The sequence below is a fragment of the Strigops habroptila genome, chromosome Z (assembly GCF_004027225.2).
Source record: "Strigops habroptila isolate Jane chromosome Z, bStrHab1.2.pri, whole genome shotgun sequence".
Lineage (NCBI taxonomy): Eukaryota > Metazoa > Chordata > Aves > Psittaciformes > Psittacidae > Strigops > Strigops habroptila.
The window spans coordinates 21,362,754-21,387,085 of record NC_044302.2 but is presented as its reverse complement, the minus strand read 5'-3'; the positions used below and the strand labels follow the sequence as shown (position 1 = coordinate 21,387,085).

General features: G+C 53.2%; 3 protein-coding genes across 5 annotated transcripts; 2 read left to right on the top strand and 1 right to left on the bottom strand.

The window, feature by feature from the left end:
- Nucleotides 1–46: 46 nt before the first annotated feature.
- LOC115600650 (transcription factor E2F4-like) lies at nucleotides 47–14,703 on the bottom strand. Of its 3 annotated transcripts, XM_030469864.2 has the most exons (11): nucleotides 14,500–14,703; nucleotides 13,022–13,131; nucleotides 12,365–12,526; nucleotides 11,813–11,856; nucleotides 9,070–9,131; nucleotides 8,126–8,411; nucleotides 6,865–7,056; nucleotides 5,279–5,326; nucleotides 2,740–2,802; nucleotides 2,602–2,646; nucleotides 2,100–2,273 (listed from the first exon to the last, which is right to left on the bottom strand). In XM_030469864.2, exons 1-11 carry the CDS (start codon nucleotides 14,650–14,652, stop codon nucleotides 2,158–2,160), a joined length of 1,281 nt encoding a protein of 426 aa, XP_030325724.1. In that variant the 5' UTR covers nucleotides 14,653–14,703; the 3' UTR covers nucleotides 2,100–2,157. The 3 variants fall into 3 exon arrangements, with proteins under 3 accessions (XP_030325725.1, XP_030325726.1, XP_030325724.1); XM_030469865.1 differs by lacking the exon at nucleotides 2,740–2,802 and having other exon boundaries at nucleotides 47–2,273; XM_030469866.1 differs by lacking the exons at nucleotides 2,740–2,802; nucleotides 5,279–5,326 and having other exon boundaries at nucleotides 47–2,273.
- Nucleotides 14,704–15,232: 529 nt separating this feature from the next.
- On the top strand, nucleotides 15,233–17,704 carry LOC115600653 (exocyst complex component 3-like protein). The gene is made up of 4 exons (XM_030469868.1): nucleotides 15,233–15,558; nucleotides 16,430–16,590; nucleotides 17,349–17,470; nucleotides 17,619–17,704. The coding sequence occupies exons 1-4, from the start codon at nucleotides 15,516–15,518 to the stop codon at nucleotides 17,647–17,649; spliced, it is 357 nt and encodes a 118-aa protein (XP_030325728.1). The 5' UTR covers nucleotides 15,233–15,515; the 3' UTR covers nucleotides 17,650–17,704.
- LOC115600649 (exocyst complex component 3-like protein) lies at nucleotides 17,486–24,192 on the top strand. The gene is made up of 11 exons (XM_030469863.1): nucleotides 17,486–17,838; nucleotides 18,124–18,784; nucleotides 18,955–19,072; nucleotides 19,263–19,388; nucleotides 19,492–19,592; nucleotides 20,030–20,140; nucleotides 20,227–20,356; nucleotides 21,347–21,469; nucleotides 21,812–21,967; nucleotides 22,336–22,460; nucleotides 22,958–24,192. The coding sequence occupies exons 1-11, from the start codon at nucleotides 17,697–17,699 to the stop codon at nucleotides 23,142–23,144; spliced, it is 1,980 nt and encodes a 659-aa protein (XP_030325723.1). The 5' UTR covers nucleotides 17,486–17,696; the 3' UTR covers nucleotides 23,145–24,192.
- The last annotated feature ends 140 nt before the right edge of the window (nucleotides 24,193–24,332 follow it).

The window sequence follows — 24,332 nt, the reverse complement described above, 5'->3', positions numbered from 1 at the left end:
GAGAGCAGAGAGAAAGCCAGGCCAGCAAAGGAGTCTCTGGAAAGTGTTTTTGTTTATTCACCTCAGAGAAGAACACTGTACAAATATTACAGGCAATTTTCTTTCCTTGCAAAAAGAAAAAAAGAAGTATAAAAATAATCTTTATATATGAAAAGTTCATTACATTTTTTTCCCTAGGTATCCTTTTTCCAAGGGTCGTCTTAACACAAATGCTTGGAAAGGAGGGCAAGGGCCAAGCCAAGAGCTCGAGCTACACCAAAGCCACTGAGCCTAGCTAACGCACACAGGACCGGGGCATCCCGGCCAGCTTCCATGCCAAGGAGGGAAGGTTCAGGGACTGGCTACACGCTAGAAGATTACTGCCTGGGTCCCACACCATGGCTGCCTCACTGGCATCTGCTGCCTGCTTCAAACTAGAGCATCCCCTTGTTCCTCCTGGATTCTTCATGCCTTTCCCGAAGAGGATGGGGCTGCAGAGAGGAGATGGTCCGGGAAACCACCCTGTTCCCAGCTCCTCTGGAGGGGACCCACACGGATGGCCCAAGGAGCCACCTCAGGGATGCAGGTCCCAGGCATATATTTCTTGTCACCTCTGTGGGCTCCAAGAATTGAAGACTTGACATCCCTTACTGGTGGTGCTCCAGCTGGCTGTGGTTCTGGTTAACAGGAGAAGTTAAACATCAGCTGGTTATGTGGACGGCTGCAAGCACCCTCTCTGCAAGGCCCATGCTCCTGGCCTGGAAGTCTCTTCACAGTTTGTGGACGAGGAAAGGTAGGAAAGCTGCTACCACTATGTTGGCAGGAAGATGTGCAAAACTGAATACACTCAAATGCAGGATCTGACCGAAATCCAAAAACTGGAGCTTGCAAAATACAGCACAAACCCATCAGGGCATTTTACTCCACCTAAACTGCCCAGGGTCCAAGACTAGTACCACCCGATCACCACAACGAACCCAACAGCAGACCTTCCATTACAAAATAAGGAAGAACATCTTGAGGAAAAATGATGCAGAGAAAGCATCACGCTAGATAAAGATCCTGCCACAGGATCAGGAACTGGAAGTGTGGGTACGGACAGTAGAGGAGGAAATCAAATATAGAGAAAGCCTGATCCTGAGCAGATGCCAAGAGAGAAAAAGTGGGGAGGGGAAAGCACTATTATGACAACACCTATATAACTTGTCACAGCAAGTACTACTGAATGGTTACAGCTTGGTCACCTTTTAGACAGTTGAAGGCTCAAGTGCAATGGTTGGAGAAGACAGCTATTTGCAAATATGAGCAGGCTCTGATGTACCTGGAGTACCTTACAGGCACTAGCTGGAGCAGTCTTATCCTTTCCAACATCTCTTCTCTCAGGCAAAACCAAATAAAAAATGAACCACACTCTTCTTTAGCCCTGTAGGAACAGCACAGCTGTGTAGAAGGAGCTGGAACCCCAGACTCACGCCTCAGCAGAGTGGGGAACGCAGAAGCAGCATTGCTGCTGATGCACAAGTTGGAAGGACTCAGCTCCTGAGTCCTCCCAGGAATGCTCAACTCCTGAGTCCCACTAGGAGGCACAGCTGGCTAAAAAAAGTGCTTTTTCTGGTAAAACGTACTAGTTGGTCTGGAGTCACTGAAAGAAATGGACACTTTGGTGCCATTTTTTTTTTCCCCTCCTCATTCAGAAATACAACCACCCCAGTCTGACCTGCTCACACTGAGAAATGTAGCTAACTACCTCCGGGTTTGTTAACTGACCATGCTATTAGGGCTCCTTGTGGTACCCAGGAGGTGCAAAGTGCCTCTGGGAGTGCAGGAAAAAACCAAGGCATGCATATCTGAGGAAGCTCGGAGAGGCACATGGGCAAACTCTACAGATGAACTAGGAACACTCAAAACACAGACCCCTTGAAGGGAGGCCCAGAATCCAATGGAGAGGGAGATGCAGTGGGGCAAGTTGGACGTGCACTTTGCACGTGCAACAGCGGAAGAAGCTACAGGGAGGCACCCAGCCTGCAAGTCCACATCTCTTGGTTCTGAGTCCGTAAGAGAGCATCTCTGAATCGCTCACTTATCGAGCTCTAGCACAAAAGGAATGCAAAAATAAGCACTTTCCAAAAGAGTTACAAAAGGGTCTGTGTTTGTGAGGCTCACAGCTGTACTGAGGAGTCAGAGATTGAGAACAGGCACATCAAAGAGGTCACAGACGCCTTCGCTCTCATCCAGGTTGTAGATGTAGTCGTGATCTCCAGGTGGAGGGGAGAGGCGGAGCAAGGGAGCAAACACTGGGGAAAGAAAAGCTCACAGTTGGTTACAAAGCCCAGCGCTCCCCCACCTAGCCAAGAGCTGCCAGTGGGCACTGAGCTATGGAGCCACGGGGCCACCTCACAGTAAGTCTTTGAGGTTGCTTCAAATCAGCCTTGTGATATGGAGGAGACAGGCTCTCCTGGTTCTCACACTTCTCTCAGGGACTGGCAGGACAGTGAGAGAAGAGGCCGTGTCCAGAGCCCAGAAAAGACAAGGGTAAGTTTGCAGCCACAAGGCTGAAGTCCCACATCATGGTCTTCCTCCCCTGGAGAGGCCACACCATGAAGGGAAGGCTCAAAGACTCACCTTCAGAAGACATCAGTTCTTCCAGCAGGTCAGAGTTCATACATTCTGGGGAAGAGACAAGCATGGTTAAGCCACACACTGTGCTGTTGTACTGTGCTGCTGTGTAGTTCTCCCCACCCTTCCCAGGGTACTCCTCACCCTTGTTGTCCCTTCTCCAGCTAAGGAACGGTGCGTGCAGCAGGCAGTAGCAAAGGGAGACTCCTGCCATGGGCAAAGGTAAATTGGTGACAGACAGTTCAAGCTATATAAAAAAAATTCTGCAGGTTTCTGCCTGTTTTAGCTCAACCACACACCAGTGTCCTTTAGGTGACAGGCTGTGCCCTACCGCTGCACTGGCATGCTAGCTGGTGCCTTCAAACTCCTCCATAGGCAACTCTTCAACATGCATCTGAAACTGAGCTGGCAGAGCCCATATTCACAGTCCTCAATTACCCACCAACTTTGCTAAGCGTGAGAAAAAAATAAAAAACAAATGAAATGTTCCAGGAGCAGGAAAACTAATAAACCTCCCATCTCCTCCTTCACATTTTTGTTCTTTGTCCCCCTGATTTGCTCTCCTTGGCCCATGGCCTAATCCAGCCATATGCCCTGGCAGATTCACTGGCTGCCTGCTGCCAAACAGACTGCACAGCTGAACTCTGCATGGCCTTCCTGGAGAACCCAGCTCTGGGGGCCCAACATGGGAGGGACGTAGAGCTGTTGGAATGAGTCCAGAGGAGGCCACAGAGATGCTGCACGGGCTGGAGCAGCTCTGCTCTGAAGACAGGCTGAGAGAGCTGGGCTGGTTCAGCCTGGAGAAGAGAAGGCTCCGGGAGACCTTAGAACAGCTCCAGTGCCTAAAGGGGCTACAAGAAACTTGGAGAGGGGCTTTGGACAAGGGCCTGTAGGGAAAGGACAAGGGGGAATGGCTTTAACCTGCCAGAAGGGAGACTGACATGAGCTCTTAAGAAGTTCTTCCCTGTGAGGGTGGTGAGGCCCTGGCACAGGTTGCCCAGAGAACTTCTAATTCAATCTGAGTTGTTATCACCCGCGCTTGAAATAAGCTTTCACAAAAGAAACTCAGACGAGCTCATTCTCAAGACACTAATCCACAGGAGGCTACTTACTAGAGGACAAGAACCCACCTGTCTAATTCTGTGCCATGAGATGAGAGAATTCCAACAACAAATGACTAGACAGGACTAATACCAGCTTCAATAAATAACAATTAAATGCAGAACCTGCCTTCTTAGATCAGGGCTGATAATACAGGAGGGTGTGTACATGTGTGTGTTGCAATTCAGTTTTTTTCCAGGATATGAGTTTAAAACAAGCAGTTCTTAAGCACCCATTTAAAAAACAGACAAAAGCATGAAAAAAAATTAATTCCAATACAAAACACTAAAGAAGAACTCTAGGCTCTTGCAGCTTAAATTGCCTTAAAGCAGCCGCCAGTGCCTGGGCTGCATTACTGGGATTAGTGGGAGGAAAAAGGCTGCATGGAACTTCCTGCAAGGCCTATTTCTCTGACCTCTGTAGATTGGCTTTTTTTCCAGTCCTGAGCTTTGCCTCTGTAGCTGCTAACTCTGTTTTGTCTTTCACTCCTGGATCTCTATCTCCCCCCTCCAAACTGGGAGGAATACTGCATACAACAACACAAATTACCGTAGACAGCAAGCATCTTTTTAGTAGTGTCAGTTGGGGTTAAGCTACATCTTCTGCACCATCTGGGGCCTTGCAGCAGTTTACGTCTCACATTGCAAAGTCAAACTTACTCTTCAGATGTACTCAGGCATTACCAAGAGTTCATCCACTCTAGGTAATGGGCAAGGAGGAAAGGAGTTCTCCAGGCTGACTGTAGAACCCAGAGCTCCTCACATACAGGCTGAAGCCTCGAATTTGGGACTGGGGAGTTTTTACACAGAGGCAGCACTTTCACGAAGCACGTGCTAGAGCATTGAACTAGGGACTGTTGTACATATCCTGGGACCACCACTAAAGTGCTGGTTTGTGCTCAGCCTAGCAGCGGGGCTAGAAAGTAGTCCATCAGCACTGAGAAGAAATAAATCTGCAGCTAAAAAGAGTTTCACACTTTAGGCGTATGTGAGACCAAATTCCTTCACCTCTCCTGCCCTTAGCCCTGAGTCCATCCCGCCGTTAGGAAGCAATACCCAGACATTCCTTGGGCAAGAGCAGAACTCCTAACATAAGTAACAGCATCCCATCCCCTACTGCTCCAAAACTACCAACACCACCAAAACTGGAGGGATTTAGATGAGAGAAGGCTATCTCCCTAGAGTATTTGCTTGGATTAGCCTTGGGCAAGCTACAGCTGAAACAAGACTAAGAGGGATTTTTAATTTTACATGGTGCAGATGAGTTGGAGAAGGAGCATGAGCAGCCAGAGCCTAGACCAGTGTTGGCATGGGGACAGGAAAGACCTTGTGTACACACTGTTGGGCAAACTCTATGAGAGGTTGCTGGCAACACAAAGACAGAAAAATACATACAGAAAACAGCAATTTTAAGAGTGCCTAACTACGAGTAGAGCCAGCAGCCACCAAAGACCACAAGCACCCTACAAAAACCACATCCAAAATAATCCGAAATAATCCAAAAGGGAGTGAATAAAACAAACTGTCCCACTTCTGCAGGTAGATGGGTGCAGAACAAAGCTGAGGTCAGGGAGTGAACATACCTCTTGTTGGATCAAACATCTCTGACAGCTCTTTGGGAAGTTCCAAGACTGCAAATACAATCAACCAAATGGTTTGCATCATTACATGTATAGTCTGAAGCTTTAAGGCATAATCATCTACTATCCTGCTGTACTCCTTATACACCCAAATTATCCTCTGCCATCCAGAGCTCTGCTCCCAAATCCAATGTTATATATTTCTGCTGAAATGATAAACAATACAATACTAAAGCTTGACCACTTTAAAATAACCCTATAGGAGCCCCAGGACATGAACATGTTATCACAGTCAGCATCTCCAGAGTAACTGCCTGTACGTTAGCCTCACACGGTGTCAGCTTGTGTGCACCCCCTTGATTTATCTTGTGTAGGATGAGGACATGCCTTTAGAGAGGCAGCACAGGCCTGCTGGAATATGGTAAACTATATGCACATCAAAGGCCTAATTCCACAATTAAGATTTCTCCAAGATAAAGACAAACATTTCATGTTTCTTGTACACACTAGCAGCAGAAGTGTGAAAGCAGCACTGGTAAGATTTCCTCTTCTAACCATAACCTTCTAACCTAGAGTGTTTCTGCAGTGAAGGTAGGCTTCAAAACATTACAGCAGGGTGTCTTACCTAGAGGATGCTTTTCACTCATTGGGCCAGCCTGCCATTTCCTGGAATAAAGCTCTAATGTTCCCTTTTTAAAGCCCATTTTGCCTCACCAAGCACACCAAGAAGCTCCCCAGATCTACACTGCAAGATCATTAAGACCACAAGATCACTAAAGACAGAGGAAGTATCCCCGAGTAAAGGAGGAAAACAGGAACGAGAGCTCTTCTACCACTGAAAATGCTCTAAGAGTTACAAAGGTGCTCCCAGTGATGGCTGCAAATTCTATAGCTTCACGCAATCACAAAAATTGGAACTTGTGTACAGAAGGGACTGAAAGGGAATACTCCTACACATAACAGCAGAGATGTGTATCATGTGAGTGTCCCTTGCATATTTTCAGTAGTTTTCTAGTACTGACAGCCTGGAGAAGAGAAGGCTCATGAGAGACCTTACAGCAGCTCCAGTGCCTAAAGGGCTGACAAGAAACCTGGAGAGGGGCTTTGGACAAGGGGGAATGGCTTTAACCTGACAGAGGGGAGATTGAGATGAGATCTTAGGCAGAAGTTCTTCCCTGTGAGGGTGCTGAGGCGCTGCCACAGGTTGCCCAGAGAAGCTGTGGCTGCCCCATCCCTGGCAGTGTTCAAGGCCAGGTTGGACACAGGGGCTTGGAGCAACCTGGTCTAGTGGAAGGTGTCCCTGCCCATGGCAGGGGGTTGGAACTGGATGAGCTTTAAGGTCCCTTCCAACACAAACCAGGCTGTGATTCTATGATCACAGAAAGTGGCAGGACACTACATACAACACCATCCCCTTCTCACCAGCTTCCCCTGCAACCTCACAGGGAAGTGCTTACTCATCCCTTGCAGAGTGCAGCTAACAGTAAAGGCAGAATGGAGTCCAGCTCCTTCCTCCAGGCACAGCAGCCCTTCCCTCACTCCAAACAGGATGCTTTGGAGCAACACATGAAACAAGTGTGCATACTCACTCTCCGTGGGGTCGGGCTTGATGGGCTCAAAGGCAGTGGAGGGGCTGGGTAGGATGGAGCTGCTGTCCAGTGAGGCAGAGGACTGGAGCGGCTGGGTGTCCAACCCGGCCGGCTGGCTGGGCGACACAGCAACATTCCCAATGGGATCAAAGTCATCGCTGCTCTTGGACTCTGCTGCTGGGACACTGCATTCTGGGAAGAGCCACAGACACACACAGGAAGGTCGTCTCCCACCAGCCCCAAAGCAAGCTGCAGCAGACTCAATCCTCACTGCAATGCTGGCCAAGCTGCATAGGAAGAAGGCTTCCTGCTTTCACCCAGCAAAACCTCCCTGCTGCAGTTCTGCTGGAGAGCAGTCATGGTGGTGCAAGGCTGCACATAAGCCAAAAACATGCTCATATAGCAGTTAACACAAGCCAAGTAGTAAGCTACACCAGGAGAAGCATGGCCAGCACAATAACGGAAGTTACTATCCTGCTCGGCGCCGAGACTGCACTTGGGATATTGGGTCCAGCTTTGGCCATCCTCCAGTTCAAGAAAAATGTGGAGAAGATCCAGCTGAGGGCTACCAAGTTGGCCAGGGGTATAGGGCACATGGACTACAATGAGGGGGTGGGAGGTGGGCTTGTTCAGTCAGGCAAAGAGAAGTCTAAGGGCAATCTTGGAATTGCACCTCAAATTGCAATCAAGAATTTTGCAGCTACCTGAAAGGCAGGTACAAAAATTAAGAACTTCTCAGTGGTGCCAAGCAACATTAACATGCACCAACAGGCACAAGATGCAGCCCAAAGCATCCAGGTATCTGGAAAAAGGAATTTGCTGAGAGAGTGCTGCAGCTCTGGAAGAGCTCACCAAGGAAGCTGGGGATTTCCACTGCTGGAAGCTTTCAAAATTTAGGTGGACAAAGCCACAACCAACCTAATATACTATTTTTGACAAAGTGTTTTTTCAAACTGAAAGTTGAACTTGAGACTCAAAAAGACCCTTTTACAAACTTCTGCCAATCTGCATGATCGTCTCTCCCCACCACTGCTCCTTCAGGTTGGCACCACCCCATGAAGCCAAGTGTCTTTCTTCCATTACCACAGCCAGTTCCACTACTGAAGACAGAAGAGGCTCACTGCAGGAAATGCAGAGATGTCCCCTTTGCCAGGAGCTGACAGTGCTGCATGACAAGCAGTGCCGTCCCCAGCCAGACTGAGGAACGTACTCTCCTTGTCAGCCCCCATCCTGTTTCTGCCTCTTGTAGCCTCCCTCTCACCTGTGCTTGCGGGATTCTGGGCAGGAGGGCTGTGCTCCTGACTGCCGGTAGATGCTGGTGTAGAGGGCTCGGTGCTGCTGGGAACGGATGTCTCCTGGAAGTGGGCAACTGGTGGGATTGGTGGTTTTGAAGCTGCAACTGCCTGGCACTGAATGAGATCTTCAGGGGGAGGGACAGGTAGTACAACAGGAGGAGAGCTCCAAGTATCTTTGTTTACTAAGAGAACATCAATGGGACCATTTGTGCTCTTCAGATGGATCTGGTATTTCTTCTGCCCATTCAGGCCCTGAGAAAAGTCAAACGCAAAACACAGCTGTACATGAAATGCCCTTTACAAACAGAATAGGAATTTCGCAGAGGCAAGACATCTGAGAGGGACTTTTTACAAGGGTATGTAGTGGCAGGACAAAGGGAAATGGTTTTAAACTGAAAGAGGGAGGCTAAGATGAGATCTTAGGAAGAAGCTCTTCCCTGTGAGGCTGATGAGGCCCTGGCACAGGTTGCTCAGAGAAGCTGTGGCTGCCCCATCCCTGGCAGTGTTCAAGGCCAGGTTGGACACAGGGGCTTGGAGCAACCTGCTCTAGTGGAAGGTGTCCCTGCCCATGGCAGGGGGTTGGAATTGGGTGAGCTTTGAGGTCCCTTCCAACCCAAACCAGGCTGTGATTCCAAGACATGCTGTCCAGACAGTTCGGCACTGTTCCACACACAACTCCCCTGACTCTAAGGACTATCCCTCTCCCCCGCTGCTCTTGCAAGTACTCACATACTTCCAAATAACAGTTTCCTGGGAATTATTTAGTATCTGGAGGTTTCCTTGGGTTGTCAGTTTCTCTGACTCCATCAACATCCCTGACTTCTGACTCTCAGCCTGGTCAATCCAGCAATAACCCCTGCCCCAAGACACACACAAGCACACTCCTGCACTCTGCCCATGCATTTCTCACCTCAGGGACGGGCACCTCCAAACGTGTGCCTGATGGAGCTCGAATCGCAAGGAGGGTGTCTCCTGTGGAAACAGACTGATGATCATTAAGCACTGACAAAGAGCCCCTCCTCAAAGCTCCCCATCTCGAGAGAATTGCCATTTACACCCACCTGAGCTGCTAAGCATATCAAACAGCTCCCAACATGCCCAACTGCCCAGGGCTCAAAGAACTTGCAAAATTTCTTCTAAAGCAATCCTAGTGTTTTAGTGGCATCCTTAACAGGACTAACCTCTCTTTTCCTCAGAAAGACTGGCTTAAATTCACTTCTGAGAACATCTGAATATTGCAGGAAGGATCTTTCATCCTACTGTCACAAGCTTTTAGACGTGAATTAGAAAAAAAAGAGCACACAACTCCAAGAGCTGCACTGCCAGCAGACCGATGGTGTTGAACTAGGCTGAAGAGCCAGACTGCTAACAGCACAGCAACCTCATGCTGGAGACCCAGTACCCAAACCCAACACTCCCCAGTCTCTACTGGCAAGACAGCTGCCTGGTGCTAGTTGTACTGGACCCTGCAGAGAGCCCAGCACATGCAGGGCTGGGATCCAGGCTGACAATATCTTTCCTTTTCAAGTTCTGTAGCTCCTTAAGATCCGTGTCCCTATTAACACAATCACAACTGAGCAGCTTCCAGTCCATATTCGGGTTTAGAGAAATGTGAACAGAGAAATATCAGTGCTGTGAACACTAGACACACTCAGACCAAGCAGTTAGCAGCTTTCACTTTGATTGTTTCAGGTTTAGTGTGGTTAGTATTTGCACTTCACTGGTAGTCTGCATTAAGCTTCACTTGTAATACAGAAGATCCCTGGAGCAATGGGAAAGAATGGAGAGCAGAGGAGCACAGCCTTTAATTTCAGGCAGGCAATCAAAGGTCAGATCATCAAAGACTACAGGGATTCAAAATAACAGAGGACTTGTCAATAAGATGGGATTCCTTTAACAAATCTGCACTTACGAAAAATGTTGTTAAGAGACATCAATGCACATTAAAGCTCAAAGACACAAACTCAAGCTTTAAGACCTGTTAGTTTCAAACACAGGTGCTGTGTTTGTACCTCCCCTGATAGCCACATCCCAAATACTTTTACAAAACAGTGTACAGTGTGTTTCCATTTCCTCTTTGATTCTGCAATCACAGCAACAGATGGGAATATTAGATTTCAGTGTCACTAAAAACTAATATATTCTTAATTATTTTCTTTTTAATTAATCCAAGTAACAAATTCATTTGACAAGAGTCCAAGCACGGAAATTCTCAAGCCCCAACTCACTTTGAGAGAGCCAGTTCAATAGCAATTAATCAGAAAAAACAAGAGCTGAAATTCAAACTTGACCACAGTTCAAGAACACAAGCGGTCCAACAAGGAACCTCTGCAAGGCTCATATGCTCAGGAGAGAAAACAAGTCATGTAAGGCACATTCTTACAAGAAAACTGAACAGACAATGGAAAAACATGAATCAAGCCTCTCTTCTGGAGGGAATTCAGATCTGCCTTCTCATCTCTGTTTTAGTGAGGTCTAACTTCAAACATAAACTGCTTTACAAAAACCAGGTGCAATAAAATGCAAAACACTCAATCAACCAAGCAACAAGCTGTCTGCTGGTCTCCAGTAAACTCAGAACAATCTGGAAGAGTTATCTGGCCCCAGGCACTGCCAAACTGAAAAAACAATCCCTGCCCCCAAAAGTCCTAGCTTCAGTCAGAAGAAACAGTAAAGCAAAGAGAGTGGTTGCATATGCTACCAGCAGGAACTTGAGCAGTATAAAGCCTGGTGGAGAACAAGGAAAGCACACAAAGGCAAAGATGAAAAATAGAAGAGCTGATGAAGTGTAGGCTGAGAAGAATGCTTGGAAGAGACACAGGTGAGATTACATATTAGAGGTCAGGGTAAGCAGCTTCAATCTCTGCTTCAGGCAAGCAGATGCAGGCTGCCCATGGTCAGAAGAGGTGAGGTGTCCACTGAAGCAGAAAGAAGCTGTGACTCCACACCACTACAGCAAGAAGAACAGTTGACGTCCTCCAGGTTGCTGAGCTGCATGCTGGCCACCAGGGAATTATTTAATTTGGTTTTGGTCCTACAGCTGTCATTAAAATTGGCAATAGAGAAGAAAGAGACACTCCTGTGGGTCTTCTTCACTTCTACACCACGGAGACACATACAGGGACCTCACAGCTTTACGAAGGCAGTAGAGAAGGGAGTGAGGTCACAGCAAGCAGTGTATTCCCTTCCATCCTGCTCTTCACTACTTCCCTCATGCATTCTTGTTGGTAGAGGCCACGATGCAGCTGAGAGACCATTTTTTACACTGTCTTCCTATTTACACCCAGATCTCTAACATGGAATAAAATTTGCTTTCTTTTATTAGAACATTGTCCACCCAAGCCCTTAAAATCAAGGGCTTCTAACTTAACACACGCACATGCACATAGTGACACCCAGCAAAAAGACTTTCTTAGGAACAGCAGCCATGTTCCTGTAACAGAAACCACCTGCCTGCTCTGATGGTGACAAGAAAGCTACAACTCAGTGCTACACAAACCGAGGATGGCATCAGAGCTGACACTACATTTAACCTGATGCTGTTGGGCAGCCTGCGGTCCCCTGCCTCCTGTTCCCTGGAGAGAGGAAAGCAGCTGGGACAGACTGCCAGGACTGCAGCATTACATCTTTACGATGGAACGTCACTTCCTCACCTGTGAAACACCTGCAGATATCTTCATGTGTCACATACGCTAATGTTTCCAAGATTAAGGAGAAAGACTGCAGCTTCCTGTGCAGAGAACTCAAACGGCACCTGGTGCTTCCCTCCTGAGCACAAGAAACGCCATTCACAGAAGGCTCCCTGTGCCATGCTCTGACGTGGTCTGCAGGCGAGGTCTGCAAGTTACATGCTCGTCAGAGCTGACATCCTAAGAAAGGCAAGCCACAGGAGGAGCCCTGCGCTCTGGGAAGTGGCACCTGGGACTCAGAGAGAAGCACTTTTCTCATTATGGTAAACATTACAGTGGTTTTTACTTCAAAAAGCCAGGCAAGGAGCCATGCACCCCAGAGAAAGTTGATTGCCAGGCTGGACAGTTACTCCAATTCCAAAGCCAGGCACTGCCTCTTGGCCCTTTCAGTTCAGATTCTCCAGCAGCAACAGGTCACCACCTGAGCAGGGTGGCACCAACCCAGCCCTCAGGTATCTGTTTTTCAGCCCCACAAGCAAATGCAGAGACAGAGTAATCAGTTCACACAAAGGATATCGACTGTTCTGCATGTCTTCTGTAACATTTTTGATGCTCTGCTGAACCCACATCTTCTGCTGCTCCAGCTCCTGCTCCCGCTGCTCCAGGTCCTCTATGTCTGCCTTCAGCTCGATCAGTTTGTGAGCTATTTCACGTGTGTTGCAGCCAGGACCCACCCCTCTGGGCAAGGCAAAAAGGAGTGACATGCATCAGGCCCTGCAGGCACCCACAACAGCCCCCACCTCTCAGAGAGGCTGCCACCTCCCTTACTGCCACCCCTGTCACACGCCAAAGGCCAGATCACCCAGAAAGCCTCATCTGTACCTGCTCTAGATCCCCATCTCCCAGCACTGCAATGTTTGGTACATCTTCTTACATGCTGCAGACTGGCAGGGCTCTTGCCCACCTCCAGTCCCATGACAGGCATCTTTTCTAGCCCAAAGTGCTGCAAACACTTAGTTTGTGTCAAAATAACAGCTCTGCTGTAAAAAAGACATGCCATAAGTACTTCAGCTTTCCTCATTACTACCATGAGCATAGCCCAGCTGTGGGAAGTACCAGCCCGCACAGACCACTGAGGAACCTTGGTCTGAGCAGCACATTTTAACCTCAGTGCCACTCAGACCTGGCTTAGAAGGAACCTGTGAATGATTTAGAACTTCTCTTGTCACTCACTTCCACTGGATACTGTTCTTGGATTTCTTCTCGATCAACCCAATGCCTTCCAGGACATTTGTGATATCGTAGATCCGTCGCTTCTGTCGCACAGCCAAGGTATCCGCAGCCTGCAAAAAGGTTAGGCACTTAACTCCAAACTCTCAGTCATGTTTCGCTCCTTCCTGCCTGTCAGATTAATTCCCGGCCAAGCACTCTGCTCACCACCTTGTTCCTGTCTTATTCCAGCACCTCAAATTACAAAGCCATGCTCCCAATGTCATTACGACCATGAGAAGAAGCTGCTGACCCTTCATCCCTTTTCTTACCTCGCAATCTCCTCACTAAACACAAACCAAATTCCAGCCATCCCGCTCACGGTCAAACCACAAATCATCATCCCACAGCAGCAAAGCAGTGATAGAAGACACTAGTTTGGCAGCCTGAAAATTCAGTGCTCCTTCAGGGTAGAAGAGATGGGGATGGGAAGAAGAACGCAGAGCAGTCTCCATGACTGATAATGGTTTAACAAAGTCAAGACTCAAAGGTCTTTTCTAAATTGGATCTGATGCAGTTGATAGAACATGAACACCTTTAAAGAGGCAGATTCCTCTGTTTGAAAGACAGAATGCCAAGAGGAGCATAAGCATGGCTGCAAGGCAGGAGCTCCAGAGCAGCCCTGGGACTTTCTGCCTTGCTCATGCAACATTACTCCCTTCAGGACGTGCCAGACTGCACCAATATGCCTGTTTCCACTACCACAGGACAACCCAGCACCGTAAGAGAGAATGCGTGCTGTGCCAGCACAGCCAGGACTAACAGCAGCAGTGGCACCACACACAGTGCACAGGAATGATTCCTGTGCTCAGGATTCCTTCTCACCTGCCAGTAACAGATCAGGACTTTGGCAACCCTGCTCCACAGAACTGATCATATCACAGCCTGGTTTGGGTTGGAAAGGACCTTAAAGCTCATCCAGTTCCAACCCCCTGCCACGGGCAGGGACACCCTCCACTAGACCAGGTTGCTCCAAGCCCCTGTGTCCAACCTGGCCTTCAACACTGCCAGGGATGGGGCAGCCACAGCTTCTCCGGGCAACCTGTGCCAGCGCCTCAGCACCCTCACAGGGAAGAACTTCTTCCCAAGATCTCATCTCAGTGTCCCCTCTGTCAGGTTAAAGCCATTCCCTATTGTCCTCTCCCTACAGGCCCTTGTCCAAAGCCCCTCTCCAGCTTTCTTGTAGCCCCTTTAGGCACTGGAGCTGCTCTAAGGTCTCCCCTTAAGGAGCCTTCTCTTCTCCAGGCTGAACAAGCCCAGCTCTCTCAGCCTGGCTCCGGAGCAGAGGGGCTCCAGCCCTCGCAGCATCACTTACACAATCGCACTCTAACCAACACCAATCCACCTAACGGACATTTTAATCAGGAAAACATTGCCCGACATTGCTCCGAGTGCCGACCCCCCCCCAGCTGGGCCCGTCCCACCCCCGGGCAGCCCCGCACCAGCTTGAGGTCGAGCACGCCGTCCTTGGCCTCCTGCAGCAGCGACACGAACTTGGTGGTGAGCAGCCCCAGGCTCTTCTCGTGCCGGCTTGGTGCCGCGCCGCTCCCGGACCCGCTCCCTCCGCCGGGGGGCTGCGGCCCGCTCTCCGCCATCTGCCCGCCGCCCGCCGGCTCCGGCCCCGCCGCGCTTCCGCTTCCGGGCCGCGGGGCAATGGGGCAGCTTCCGGGGCGGGAGAGGGGCCGCGGCTGTATTTTTGCGGGGACGCGGCGGGGCCGCGGTGCGGGCCGGGGGCGCCGCCTGCCCCGGGCGCGGCGGGGGACAGTCCAGGGTAAAACCGGGGCGTCCCTCCCCTCGCTCCCAGCGGTACCGGGGGCACGGTTAGACCCTGCAGCCCTCGGTTCGCCGCTGTGCCCATCGTCCGTCCCAGCGCGGGGGCAAACGCTCTGTCCCGCGCCCGGGGAAGGCTGTTCCCGGTAGAGGGACGCCGGTGGATCCATCCCGGGCCGGGAAGGGTCCGTCTCCCGTCGGGAATGGTCCGTTCCCAGCGGGAATGGTCCGTCCCCAGTGGGAAAAGTCCGTCCTCAGCGGGAAAGGTCCGTCCCCAGTGGGGATGGTCCATCCCCGCTTCCCCTCGCTCTCTCTCCCTCCACCACTCCCCGCCCCGCGCCTCCCTGTGCCAGGCGGAAATTTCCTGGCTGTGCTCCCGGAATGGACTGACAAGGTGCGGTGGAAGCGCTGCCGGGGGCCGGCGCCCATCGCTCCCTGCGCTCCGGGCGGTGCTGCGGGGCTCAGCGAGGGGCTGCGGGGCCGCCCGGGGCACACAGGGCGTGACTGCGAGACCTTATCCCTGCGGCAGCCGCGACGCCTTTCCCCTTTCCCCCCCCTCCCCTCCGCCCCCCGTGCCTGACGTCCTGAGCTGCGGGAACACAATGGGGCTCTGAGGCTGAGGAAACGGCCGCCGCTTCCTCCGCGCAGCCCTGCCCTGGCTCCGCTAGCCCCGCGCAGCCGGGACACCATGGGCTTGTCTGCGGAGGACGAGCGCGCTGCCAGCCCCGGAGGTAACGCGACAACGCGGCCACCCCCGGGGCGGCGGTGGGCAGGGAGGGATGGCTTGCAGCATAGTCTGGGGGCTCCCCTGCCCTCTGCTTCACCACCCCGTGGACCTTTTCCCTGTGCCGGAGCTGGTCCTTGTGCTCTTGGGGAGGGTGAAGCCTGGCTCTGCTTCCTGACGGTGATAACTGCCCCCAAGGCAGCGCTGCTCATCACACGGCTCGTCCTCAGAGCCACGGGCCGCCTCTGAAGCCCCCAGTGCCCGTGCAGGCAGGCTCCCAGCAGAGCAGAGCCTGATGGTGACATCCCCACAGGCTGCGGGGAGGTGCTGGGGATAGGGCAAGATGAAACAATGAAACCAGGCGCTGGGGCTGGCGTGTGATAACTGCGCTGGTTCTCAGCCCTCTGCTCTGGCCAAACGTCCTTGGCATGGCTTTGGACCCTGTGCCAAAGGGGACACTGTGGCCCACCACCTCCTCACCTCGCCTTGGCTCTCCCTCATGCAAGAGCTGCTATCATGCCATCCCTCTTGCTGACTCACTGCTGAAGCCTCAGCCCTGCTGGGGGCTTCTTGGTGGCATCAGCCCCTCCTCAGACAACCCAGCGCTGCGGTGGGGGGGTGGTGGGGTTGTGTGTTGGGCCTGGGGGACAGCCGTAGCTGCGGGGTTGGGTGGCAGCTCCTCAGCACAGTCACTGTGACAACCCTGGCCCATGGTGGTGGGATCTCAGGGGGACCCTTGCAGATGGACCCACTTGCAGTCTGATTTCACACATCTGGGTGTCCTTGGAAGTCTGATGGCAGCTTCCCGCCACAGGGGCCCTTCCTGCCCTGCCAGGAGAGACTTCGTTGTGCTTCTTAACCCCTGGCTTCATTTCCAGATGAGGAGTGGCCGGAAGCAGAGAAGGCCGAGAAGTTGGCGAGAGGAGCTGCTCTGAAGTGGGCTTCAGGAGTGTTCTACCGCCCCGAGAAACTGGAGAGGCTGGGGCAGTACCGGAGCCGAGAGATGCAGAGGAACAGCTCCATCCAGTCCCGGCTGAAGGTGGGTGTTCGACACAGCCCACCCCAGGGACGCCGCAGCCTCCCCAAGCAGAGATCCCAGCCAGCATTCCCTCTTGTGCATTGAATCATCTCTGTGTCCACTTCTGGCAGAATCTTGTCCTAAAACAAGTCTCCCGTGTGTCTGCCCACCCTTAAAGCTGAACAGCAAGGGTGTTCAGCACATCCCACCATTCCAGCCCAGCGCCAAAGGCTCCCTATCTCCATGGCTAGGAGGAGGCAAAGAGCTCCAGCCTGCCCCTGCCTGCACATTCCCACAGGAGAAGCACCATCTCCACACACCCATAAGGGCTCCGCATGCTCCTTGCTCAGGGTGACCTTTTTTGCATAACCCAAGGAACAATTAACCTCAGAAGCCAGTCAGTCTGAGCACCTCGACCTTCTCCTGATGATTTTGGAGATAGTTTCTCCTACCTGGAATGTGTGTGAATTGTCCAGGAGGTGACACATTTTAAGCAATGTGGCCTCAGAAAGCAACTTGCTTCTGGTGATGCTAAGTTAAAGCGCTTATTGGCACGAGGAGCTGGGAGTTGAATGGGTGGACAGGGCATGGAGATATGCCAGCACTGCTGCAGGGCTGGAAAAGATGGAAATACGTTTGGGAGGAGGGTTTGTATTGCCGTTGAGATGCTTCATGCTATTATTATGCCCCCTTTATGGGGGCACATGGGGGCCTTGTGGCCTGTTACTGCTTTGCAGAAGCAAAGTAGTCTTTTAAAACTGAAAAACATCTGGTTACAGCTCACCCTGCTGCCTTGGTCACCCAAAGTGATGCCCATCTCCCAACGCTGTATGAGCCGTTCCTGCTGCTGGAGTGGGTTTCTTCGAGCTGGGTGGGATGGGGTCATCGCAGAAGGTCTGGGGTATGTAATGCTGTGATGGTGTGATGGCAGAGGCAGGTGTGACCTTGTGAGGCTGGGAGACTGGATGCAAAAGAGACCTTCTAGGGATGGGGCAGACAGTGTGTGAGTCCTCCGCTCCACTGCCCCTTTGTCCTCTTCCGCTCCTCAGTCCACTGTCCAGTCCTACCTGGAGGGGGTAAGTGCAGGGCTGGAGCAGCTGCGGTCGGCGGCCCAGGAGGTGCAGAGCATGTGCCAGGACCTGGGGGCTGCACGATGGGCCCTGCTCGACACTGCAGACCACTTCCACGGCCTCCAGCAGATGCGGGCGTTGATGGCGGAGCATGTGCAGTTGGCCTCAGTGGTCCAGGTGCTGCCCCAACTCTTCTCAGGTAAGACACTGGCCTGGTCCTCATGGCTTTGGGCTGGAAGGCACTGGGGAGAGCTTCAGTCCAACCCTGGGTTGGTGGCCAAGCTGGAGCAGGTTGCTCGGGCTTTGCTGATTGGGTTTGCAAAGTCTGTGTCCCCAGGGCCTGATCCAGCATGGTGTTCCCAGAGCCCTGGATCGCAGGCTGTTCCCCTCACCCATCTCCCTGCTGCCCTGCGCTCATGACCCTGGTGCCCACCCCCTGTACCCCCCGCACTCAGTCCTGGCATTTCTCCTCCCTCTCTTGCAGTCCAAGAGGTGTTCTCCCATACGCTGCAGCTGCTCCATGGGCAGCAGCTCCTGGAGGCCCACGCAGAGCTCATGATGATGGAACACCTCCGGGATGACATCCTCTCCCAGCTGCACCTCCACGGACTCTCCAATGCCCAGGCAACTGTGCTGTCCTACTTCAGTGGCCTGCAGGAGCTCAACGAGACCCTGGCCAAGCAGCTGTGGGACATCGTGGGCAGCAGCCTGCGGCTGGTGCACGAGGACCCAGTTCTCTTTGTCACTGCTGTCAGGGTCATTGAGCGGGAGGAGAAAATAGATGATACCCTGCTCCTGGAGGCCACCTTCCTGCCCCCTGGCCGCCCAAAGGGCTGGAGGCAGAAGTTCTACCATGTTCTCCAGGAGACCATCACAGGAGCTCACTTTCAAGCCCCCCGCATGGACTCGGAGGGGCCAGGGCTGGCCAGGCACTTGGCAGCGCTGCAGAAAGGCATCGTGTCCGAGCTGCGTGTGGTGAAGGACCTGATGGTCCAGTGCGTCCCAGCTCACTACAACATCCTCAGCGTCTGCACTGCCACCTTCCACCAGGCCCTCAGCAGCCACCTCCAGGACATCCTCCGGGAGGACCTGGACAAACAGGCGCTCTTCCTCCTCCTGGAGTGGGCACTTCGTGTGTACCACAGGTCAGCACCAACCCAGCAGGGGAGGTTGTGGAGAGCTGGGTTGTCCACCAGCACATGGGTGGGTTGGGAGAGTGGCTCTGGCTGCCTGGGGATCATAGCGGGTAGAGGGAAAGGTGGGAACTCCTGGAAAACACAGGTCTTCCCAGCCCTGTCCCACCTCTGCCCTCCAGCCCAGAGATGATGGGTCACCCCGACCTTCTCCCAGAAGTGGACGTTTCTGCTCTGGGTCCCTTGATGCCCCCTGAGCTCACAGATCAGACAGAGAGGAAATATGTGGTGAAAGTCAAGGTGAGTGAGCGGGACGGTCAATGGGTGTAGGGACCCAGTGCCCACCACTGAGCCTGCATCTGGTCTGACAACAGCAGGAGACCGTGAGCCTGTGGGGTGAGGCCCAGGACTCACTGCTGAGCTGTGTTGGGTCTCAAGGGAGTCAGTACCTGACTTTTTGGGCTGACTGTGGTGGGCACCCATCCCACAGGCCAGTGTGCTCGAATGGATGCAGAGGACCTTGGAGGTGGAATTCAAGGAATGGTTCAGGGAAGAGGAACCTGAGACAGACCATCAGGGCTTCTTCCAGTCAGCCCTGCCCGTCATTGTCATGCAGGTGAGTCCCTAGCACCACAGGTGCAGGACCATGATGAGAGCCCCCAGAAAGGGGGCCATGGCCTGCAGCCTCTCGCTGTCTACACTCTCTTTTCCCTCTGCAGATGCTGAAAGAGAACATCCAGGTAGCCTCCTTGATCACTGAGTCTCTGCAACAGAAGGTCTACAACATGGCCTTGGAGGAGCTTGAGGCATTTCTGGGCCGGTCAGTGGAGCCCCTTGCGCCCCTGCTTATCCTCACAAACCTGGGATTCCATGGCCAAGCATCATAGGCTGATGGGGGACATCTGCTGCGGGGCACCTAGTGCTCATCCAGCTCACAGAAGGCTCAGCAGCCTGTCTGCCCTTGGGGCTATTGTCCCAGCCCCTAGGGACCATGAGCTTTCAGGTCTTGCTGCCCCAAGGGCTTCTCTGGTAGCACCAAGCCCTGCTCTTCCAAGGAGGTCCAGAATGGGTCCCACTGTCCCACCCTGCCCAATAACCTGTCACTCTCCAACCCTGTGGCTGGAGCTGGAAAGAGCCAAGTGAGCCTGGAGGATTGTGGGAGGTCCACATGCCCCCAGGAGCAACCCAGCTCCAGGTCCTTGCGGTGAGACATCCAGAGCTCTGCCCATCCATCATGTTTGACTCGCTGTGTTGCAGGCTGCGGGAAGCCCTAGTGCAATGTGGGAAGGAGCACCAGAACGACCGTTCCATACCCAAGTACTACATGTCCTACCTACTGGCCACGCTCAACAACAACCTGGCTCTTAGGTAATGTGCCCCAGCACCTTGTAGCTCCTGTAGTGACCCCACCACCCAAAAGGAAGCTGTATCCTCCTTTCTGCTCTCTCTCCCAGCTCCTCTGTCTCCTCCCTGCACCCCAACACTGCCTGCAGAGAAGTCCCCTCGTCCCTCCGTGCTGCTTTTGACAGGACACAGAAGAAGGCCTGTCAGCTGCTGCTGGAGGAGCTGCTCTTGGACCTGCAGGTATGTTTGTCCACAGCCCCTCAGGCTGCCAGGGCTGCAACAAACCCGTCTCCAGCAAGAACAGCCCTACAGCTACAAGCCCAGGTGGGGTTCATTCCTGCCCAGCATCCCCACCACTACCCCTGCCCTGCTATCATCCTGCAAACATCTCCACCAGCCTGGCTCCCAGACCTTGATAATCACTCACAGCTCACTCCATGTGTCACCAGACAGCCCACCCTGTATCGCTGGGGCAGATGGCTCGTGGCCCCCAGATCACATTCCAACAGAGACCAAGAGCCACAGCCCCCCCGGCTGCCCCACGCTCGCTTTGATATCTATTCCATGGCAGAAGACCAACAGGAGAGAGGAGATGTCCTGTGGAGAATACAAGCCCATGTGCTGCCCGAGTCATTTCCTGCCAGCGTAGTCACATTTAGCTTTCCTGGACTGAAGATTTGAAATAATGAATGGCATTGCTATTTAGGGCTTGAATGCCATGAAAACAAAGGAGCAGCTAAAGGGTGAAACGCTCGCAGGCAGTGTGGAGACTGCCCTGGCCCCAGCAGACACAGAGGGAATGTCTGCCTGCAGGCAGGAAGACAGGCAAGGACAGCAGGGCAGGAGTAGGAGATCAAAGCCCTCAGTGTTACATTTACACAAGGGAAGCAGAGTGGGAATTAAGAAAAAAATCACAGCAGGTCAGGCCAAAAGCCCCAAAAGTAGTAGCTTGCTGCCCAGACATTAGGTGCTGCTCACGATGGGGCATCAGGACCTAGACAAAGCCCCAAACCATCGCTCTCTGGGTGTGAGAGAGGGGAAGCCACTGTATGTTTCCATCATTTCCTGGTCTGGAGCACTGCTCTGGTTTGATGGTGACTTTTGGCCAGCAGCAGGGGTTGGGGGGTGCTATAGGCAGAGCAGGCAGCAGTGATGGGGTGTCATGGTGCCCCGTGGCTGTGAGGGTGAGGTGATGCAGGGCACCACATGCTACTCCTCTGCTCCTTCCAGCCCCTCTGCCTGCAGCTGCATTCCCGCAAGTGGCTCTCGGGGTCCCAGCTCATCAGCAGCATGTGTGAAGTGATCGACAAGTATGCAAAGGACTTCTCCCGTGTCAGGAGACCCATCTTCATGGTACGGTTGCTGCGGGGTGTCCTTTAAATAGCTCTTGTCTGTAGGGTGAGGAGGGTGGGTGGTTGGGTGCCACGCTGGGGTGCAGGACACAGGGGATGCGGTCGCTGCTGGGTTTGCTGGAGAGCCTGTATCCTCTGGAACAGCCCAGAGGGCACCATCAGCAGAGATTTTCAGGGTTTCCCCCAAATTCAGCTCCTTTCTCTGTCCCTCCAGCCAGGGGGCTTCCCAGCAGGTTGTCCCCACAGCTTGGTGTTGTATCCCATCCCTTTTCCTCTGCCTTTCCCTGGGCCACTGGGATTGATAGCCAGTCGGTGCTCAGTGCTAACAGCTCTCCCTGCCCAGCTCCTGCTGATGGAGACCGAGCTGGTGGTGGCCAGCCAGTACCTGCGAGCACTTATGCAGAAGAAGGTGGTGTGCAAGAGCGAGGAGGAGCGCAGCCAGCTCTGCGCCCGCCTGCTGCTGGACGCCACGCAGCTCCGCGAGCTCTTCTGTGGGCTGGTGAGAGGTGCTGGGGTGTGCTGGGGAGCTGGGGCTGGCCACACGGTGAGGTCAGTGCAGGGAGCTCGCAGCTCCTCTCCATCACCCTCCTGCTGCCCTCCAGGATGGGGTTGGGTACATCTGCCCATGAATAAGACGTGGCTGTTACACTCGGGCAGTTTCGAGGCGAAGATGGGAGGAACTGGCTGGATCTGGGTCTCAGGGGACCATCCACTTTGTCCAGTGGTGGCCACTGAGGCTGCACAGTGGGACATGCTGAATGGGGAGCTGCAAGGGGCCAGGTCCCCTCATGGGCACTGAGGACTGGGCTGCATCTCACCAGCCACTGTGGTGGCCTCGTGGTCCCACATAGCTGCTCTCCCTCCCAGGGTCTGGACCAGAGTCAGCAGAGCCTGGAGGCCGTCTTTGCCCTGCAGGAGCTGATCTGCCTCAAAGACCCAGCACTGCTCAGCCTGGAGGTGCTGGGCTTCATCACCAAGTACCCTGACGTCAGGTAAAAGCCCAGCTCTGCCCTCCTGTGAGATGGGGAAGGTGCGAGTCTGCCTAGGGCAGCTGCTTGGGATGGACTCTCTGAGGTTACACTGCAGAGCAGGCACCAACCTGAGCTTTTTCCCCCTTCTCCCTGAGGTTTCCCTTTCCCATGCTCCAGATTTGAGGGGTTCTTGCAAAGTCCCACGGGCAAAGACATAAAGGAAAAAGCAGTTCTGCTTGTGGCATTCACCCACCTGTATTTGGTGGCCAAACCACATGTGAGCAATCACAGACCACCAAATTGGAAATGTCAGAATCAGCTGAAACCCATGAAATGGCAAAACCAAATCTATAAGGTTTGTGGGGTTATTTTCAAGTGAACTTTAAAGTTTGGCTGGTGCAAGACACCAGCTCTCCACTGGGCTCAGCTCAGCTTCTCTGGGTCATGGGAGGTTTGTGGGACACTGTGGACAGTGCCATTAGACAGCAGCACCTGACTCACCTCTTGCTCTCTCCCAGCGATGAGCACATCTCCACCTTGCTGGATATCCGGGGTGATGTCTCCAAGGAGGTGCGGCACATGGTGCTGGACATGATGGCGCAGCACCCCCAGGTCATGCCTGAGAGCTACCGGCCGATCTTCAGCACCATCCTGGTCCCCATGCCGGAGCTGCCCTTCTGCCTTCGCAAGGGCAAGTGTGCCTGATGCTGTTCCCCACAGCCTGCTCCTGCTGCCCCACCCACATACGGACCATGCAAGACACCGCTGAGGCTGCGTGAGGGTAGAGTGGAGATGACACATGGCATCCCCGACACACAGCACCTCACCCTGTGTTGGGGATAGTATGGATATGTGCCATCCTCCTCTGCTCTTGCCTCACTGAGCTGATTGTTCCCTTCTGCAAGCACCAGTCCCAGGAGAGTTGGGTCAGGAAAAAAACAGCCTGTAGCTGCTGTGCTGAACTGCTGAGGCAGGAGTTGCGGGCTGGCCTATTGCCTGCAGGAAAGAGAGACACAGAGCACAGGACAGGAGTCTGCAGCTGGGGTGAGCCCACATCTCCATGGGGCTAGAGATACTTGGGTTTCCCCAAGAATCCACACAACTCTCTGAGCCAGCATATCCCACCATGGAGTCTGTTACCACCCCAGCTCTGAGGCAGGCTGGAGCCTTGCTAGACGCAGGCTTGCAGGAGGGTTTTAGCCATGGGATGATTTGCTCTGTTCTGGCTCAGCCCAGAGGTCTGGTATTGCTGCTCCACCAGCCTGGGCCCTGTATGGACAGTGGAGAGCAGCTCAGCTGGCTCATCATGGCTCACGGATGCAGAGGAGAAGGGCACAAGGGGGTCTCACCACCTGGGGCAGTGCTGTCAGCCCTGTCCCTGCTGGCATGAAGGGACAGCTCTGACCTGCCCAGCTCCTGGCCCGGCTCTTTTGCCAACATCCAAGACAAGACTCGAGTCCAAGACTGTTGCATTGGTGCGTTCAGCATCCTCCTGTCACAAGCTTCCTCCATGATGGTCAGCGCTGCGCTGGGCACTGGCTCTTCCTCCATCTTCTGCTGCTGTCCAGCCATTGGTCGCATTCTCCCCAGGTGCCATGTGGAGATCAGGAGCAAAGCCTGTCTGTCTGCCTGCATCATGCCCCTGCAGCACTCTGGGGGACCTCCACGCTTCCTGCCTTGTGGTGGGCCAGATCCTGCTCTGCTTGCGTGGCACCACTGCCAGAAATAAAGGCCTGAGCTCTGCAATCACTCACCAGCATCCAGGCTCTGCTCCCCAGTGCGTTGGGGCAGGGGACAGGGCATGTGGGTCGCACAGAGGGGAGGGAGGGATCCATCCCTGTGCTCAGCATCACCCCAGGGTTGGCTCCCTGCGCTGGGTACCGTGCCAGGAAC

Coding starts and splice junctions, on each gene's coding strand:
- LOC115600650 (XM_030469864.2), bottom strand. CDS start 14,652: ATGGCGGAGAGCGGGCCGCAGCCCCCCGGCGGAGGGAGCGGGTCCGGG. Junction 7,057..8,125: donor CCAGAATCCCGCAAGCACAG/GTGAGAGGGAGG, acceptor GGCTCTTCCCAG/AATGCAGTGTCCCAGCAGCA. Junction 2,647..2,739: donor CTGGAGAAGGGACAACAAGG/GTGAGGAGTACC, acceptor TCTCTTCCCCAG/AATGTATGAACTCTGACCTG.
- LOC115600649 (XM_030469863.1), top strand. CDS start 17,697: ATGTGCCAGGACCTGGGGGCTGCACGATGGGCCCTGCTCGACACTGCA. Junction 20,141..20,226: donor AACAACAACCTGGCTCTTAG/GTAATGTGCCCC, acceptor TCTCTCTCCCAG/CTCCTCTGTCTCCTCCCTGC. Junction 20,357..21,346: donor AGCTGCTCTTGGACCTGCAG/GTATGTTTGTCC, acceptor TGCTCCTTCCAG/CCCCTCTGCCTGCAGCTGCA.
- LOC115600653 (XM_030469868.1), top strand. CDS start 15,516: ATGGGCTTGTCTGCGGAGGACGAGCGCGCTGCCAGCCCCGGAG. Junction 16,591..17,348: donor CCATCCAGTCCCGGCTGAAG/GTGGGTGTTCGA, acceptor ATCTGGTTACAG/CTCACCCTGCTGCCTTGGTC. Junction 17,471..17,618: donor GTCATCGCAGAAGGTCTGGG/GTATGTAATGCT, acceptor TCCGCTCCTCAG/TCCACTGTCCAGTCCTACCT.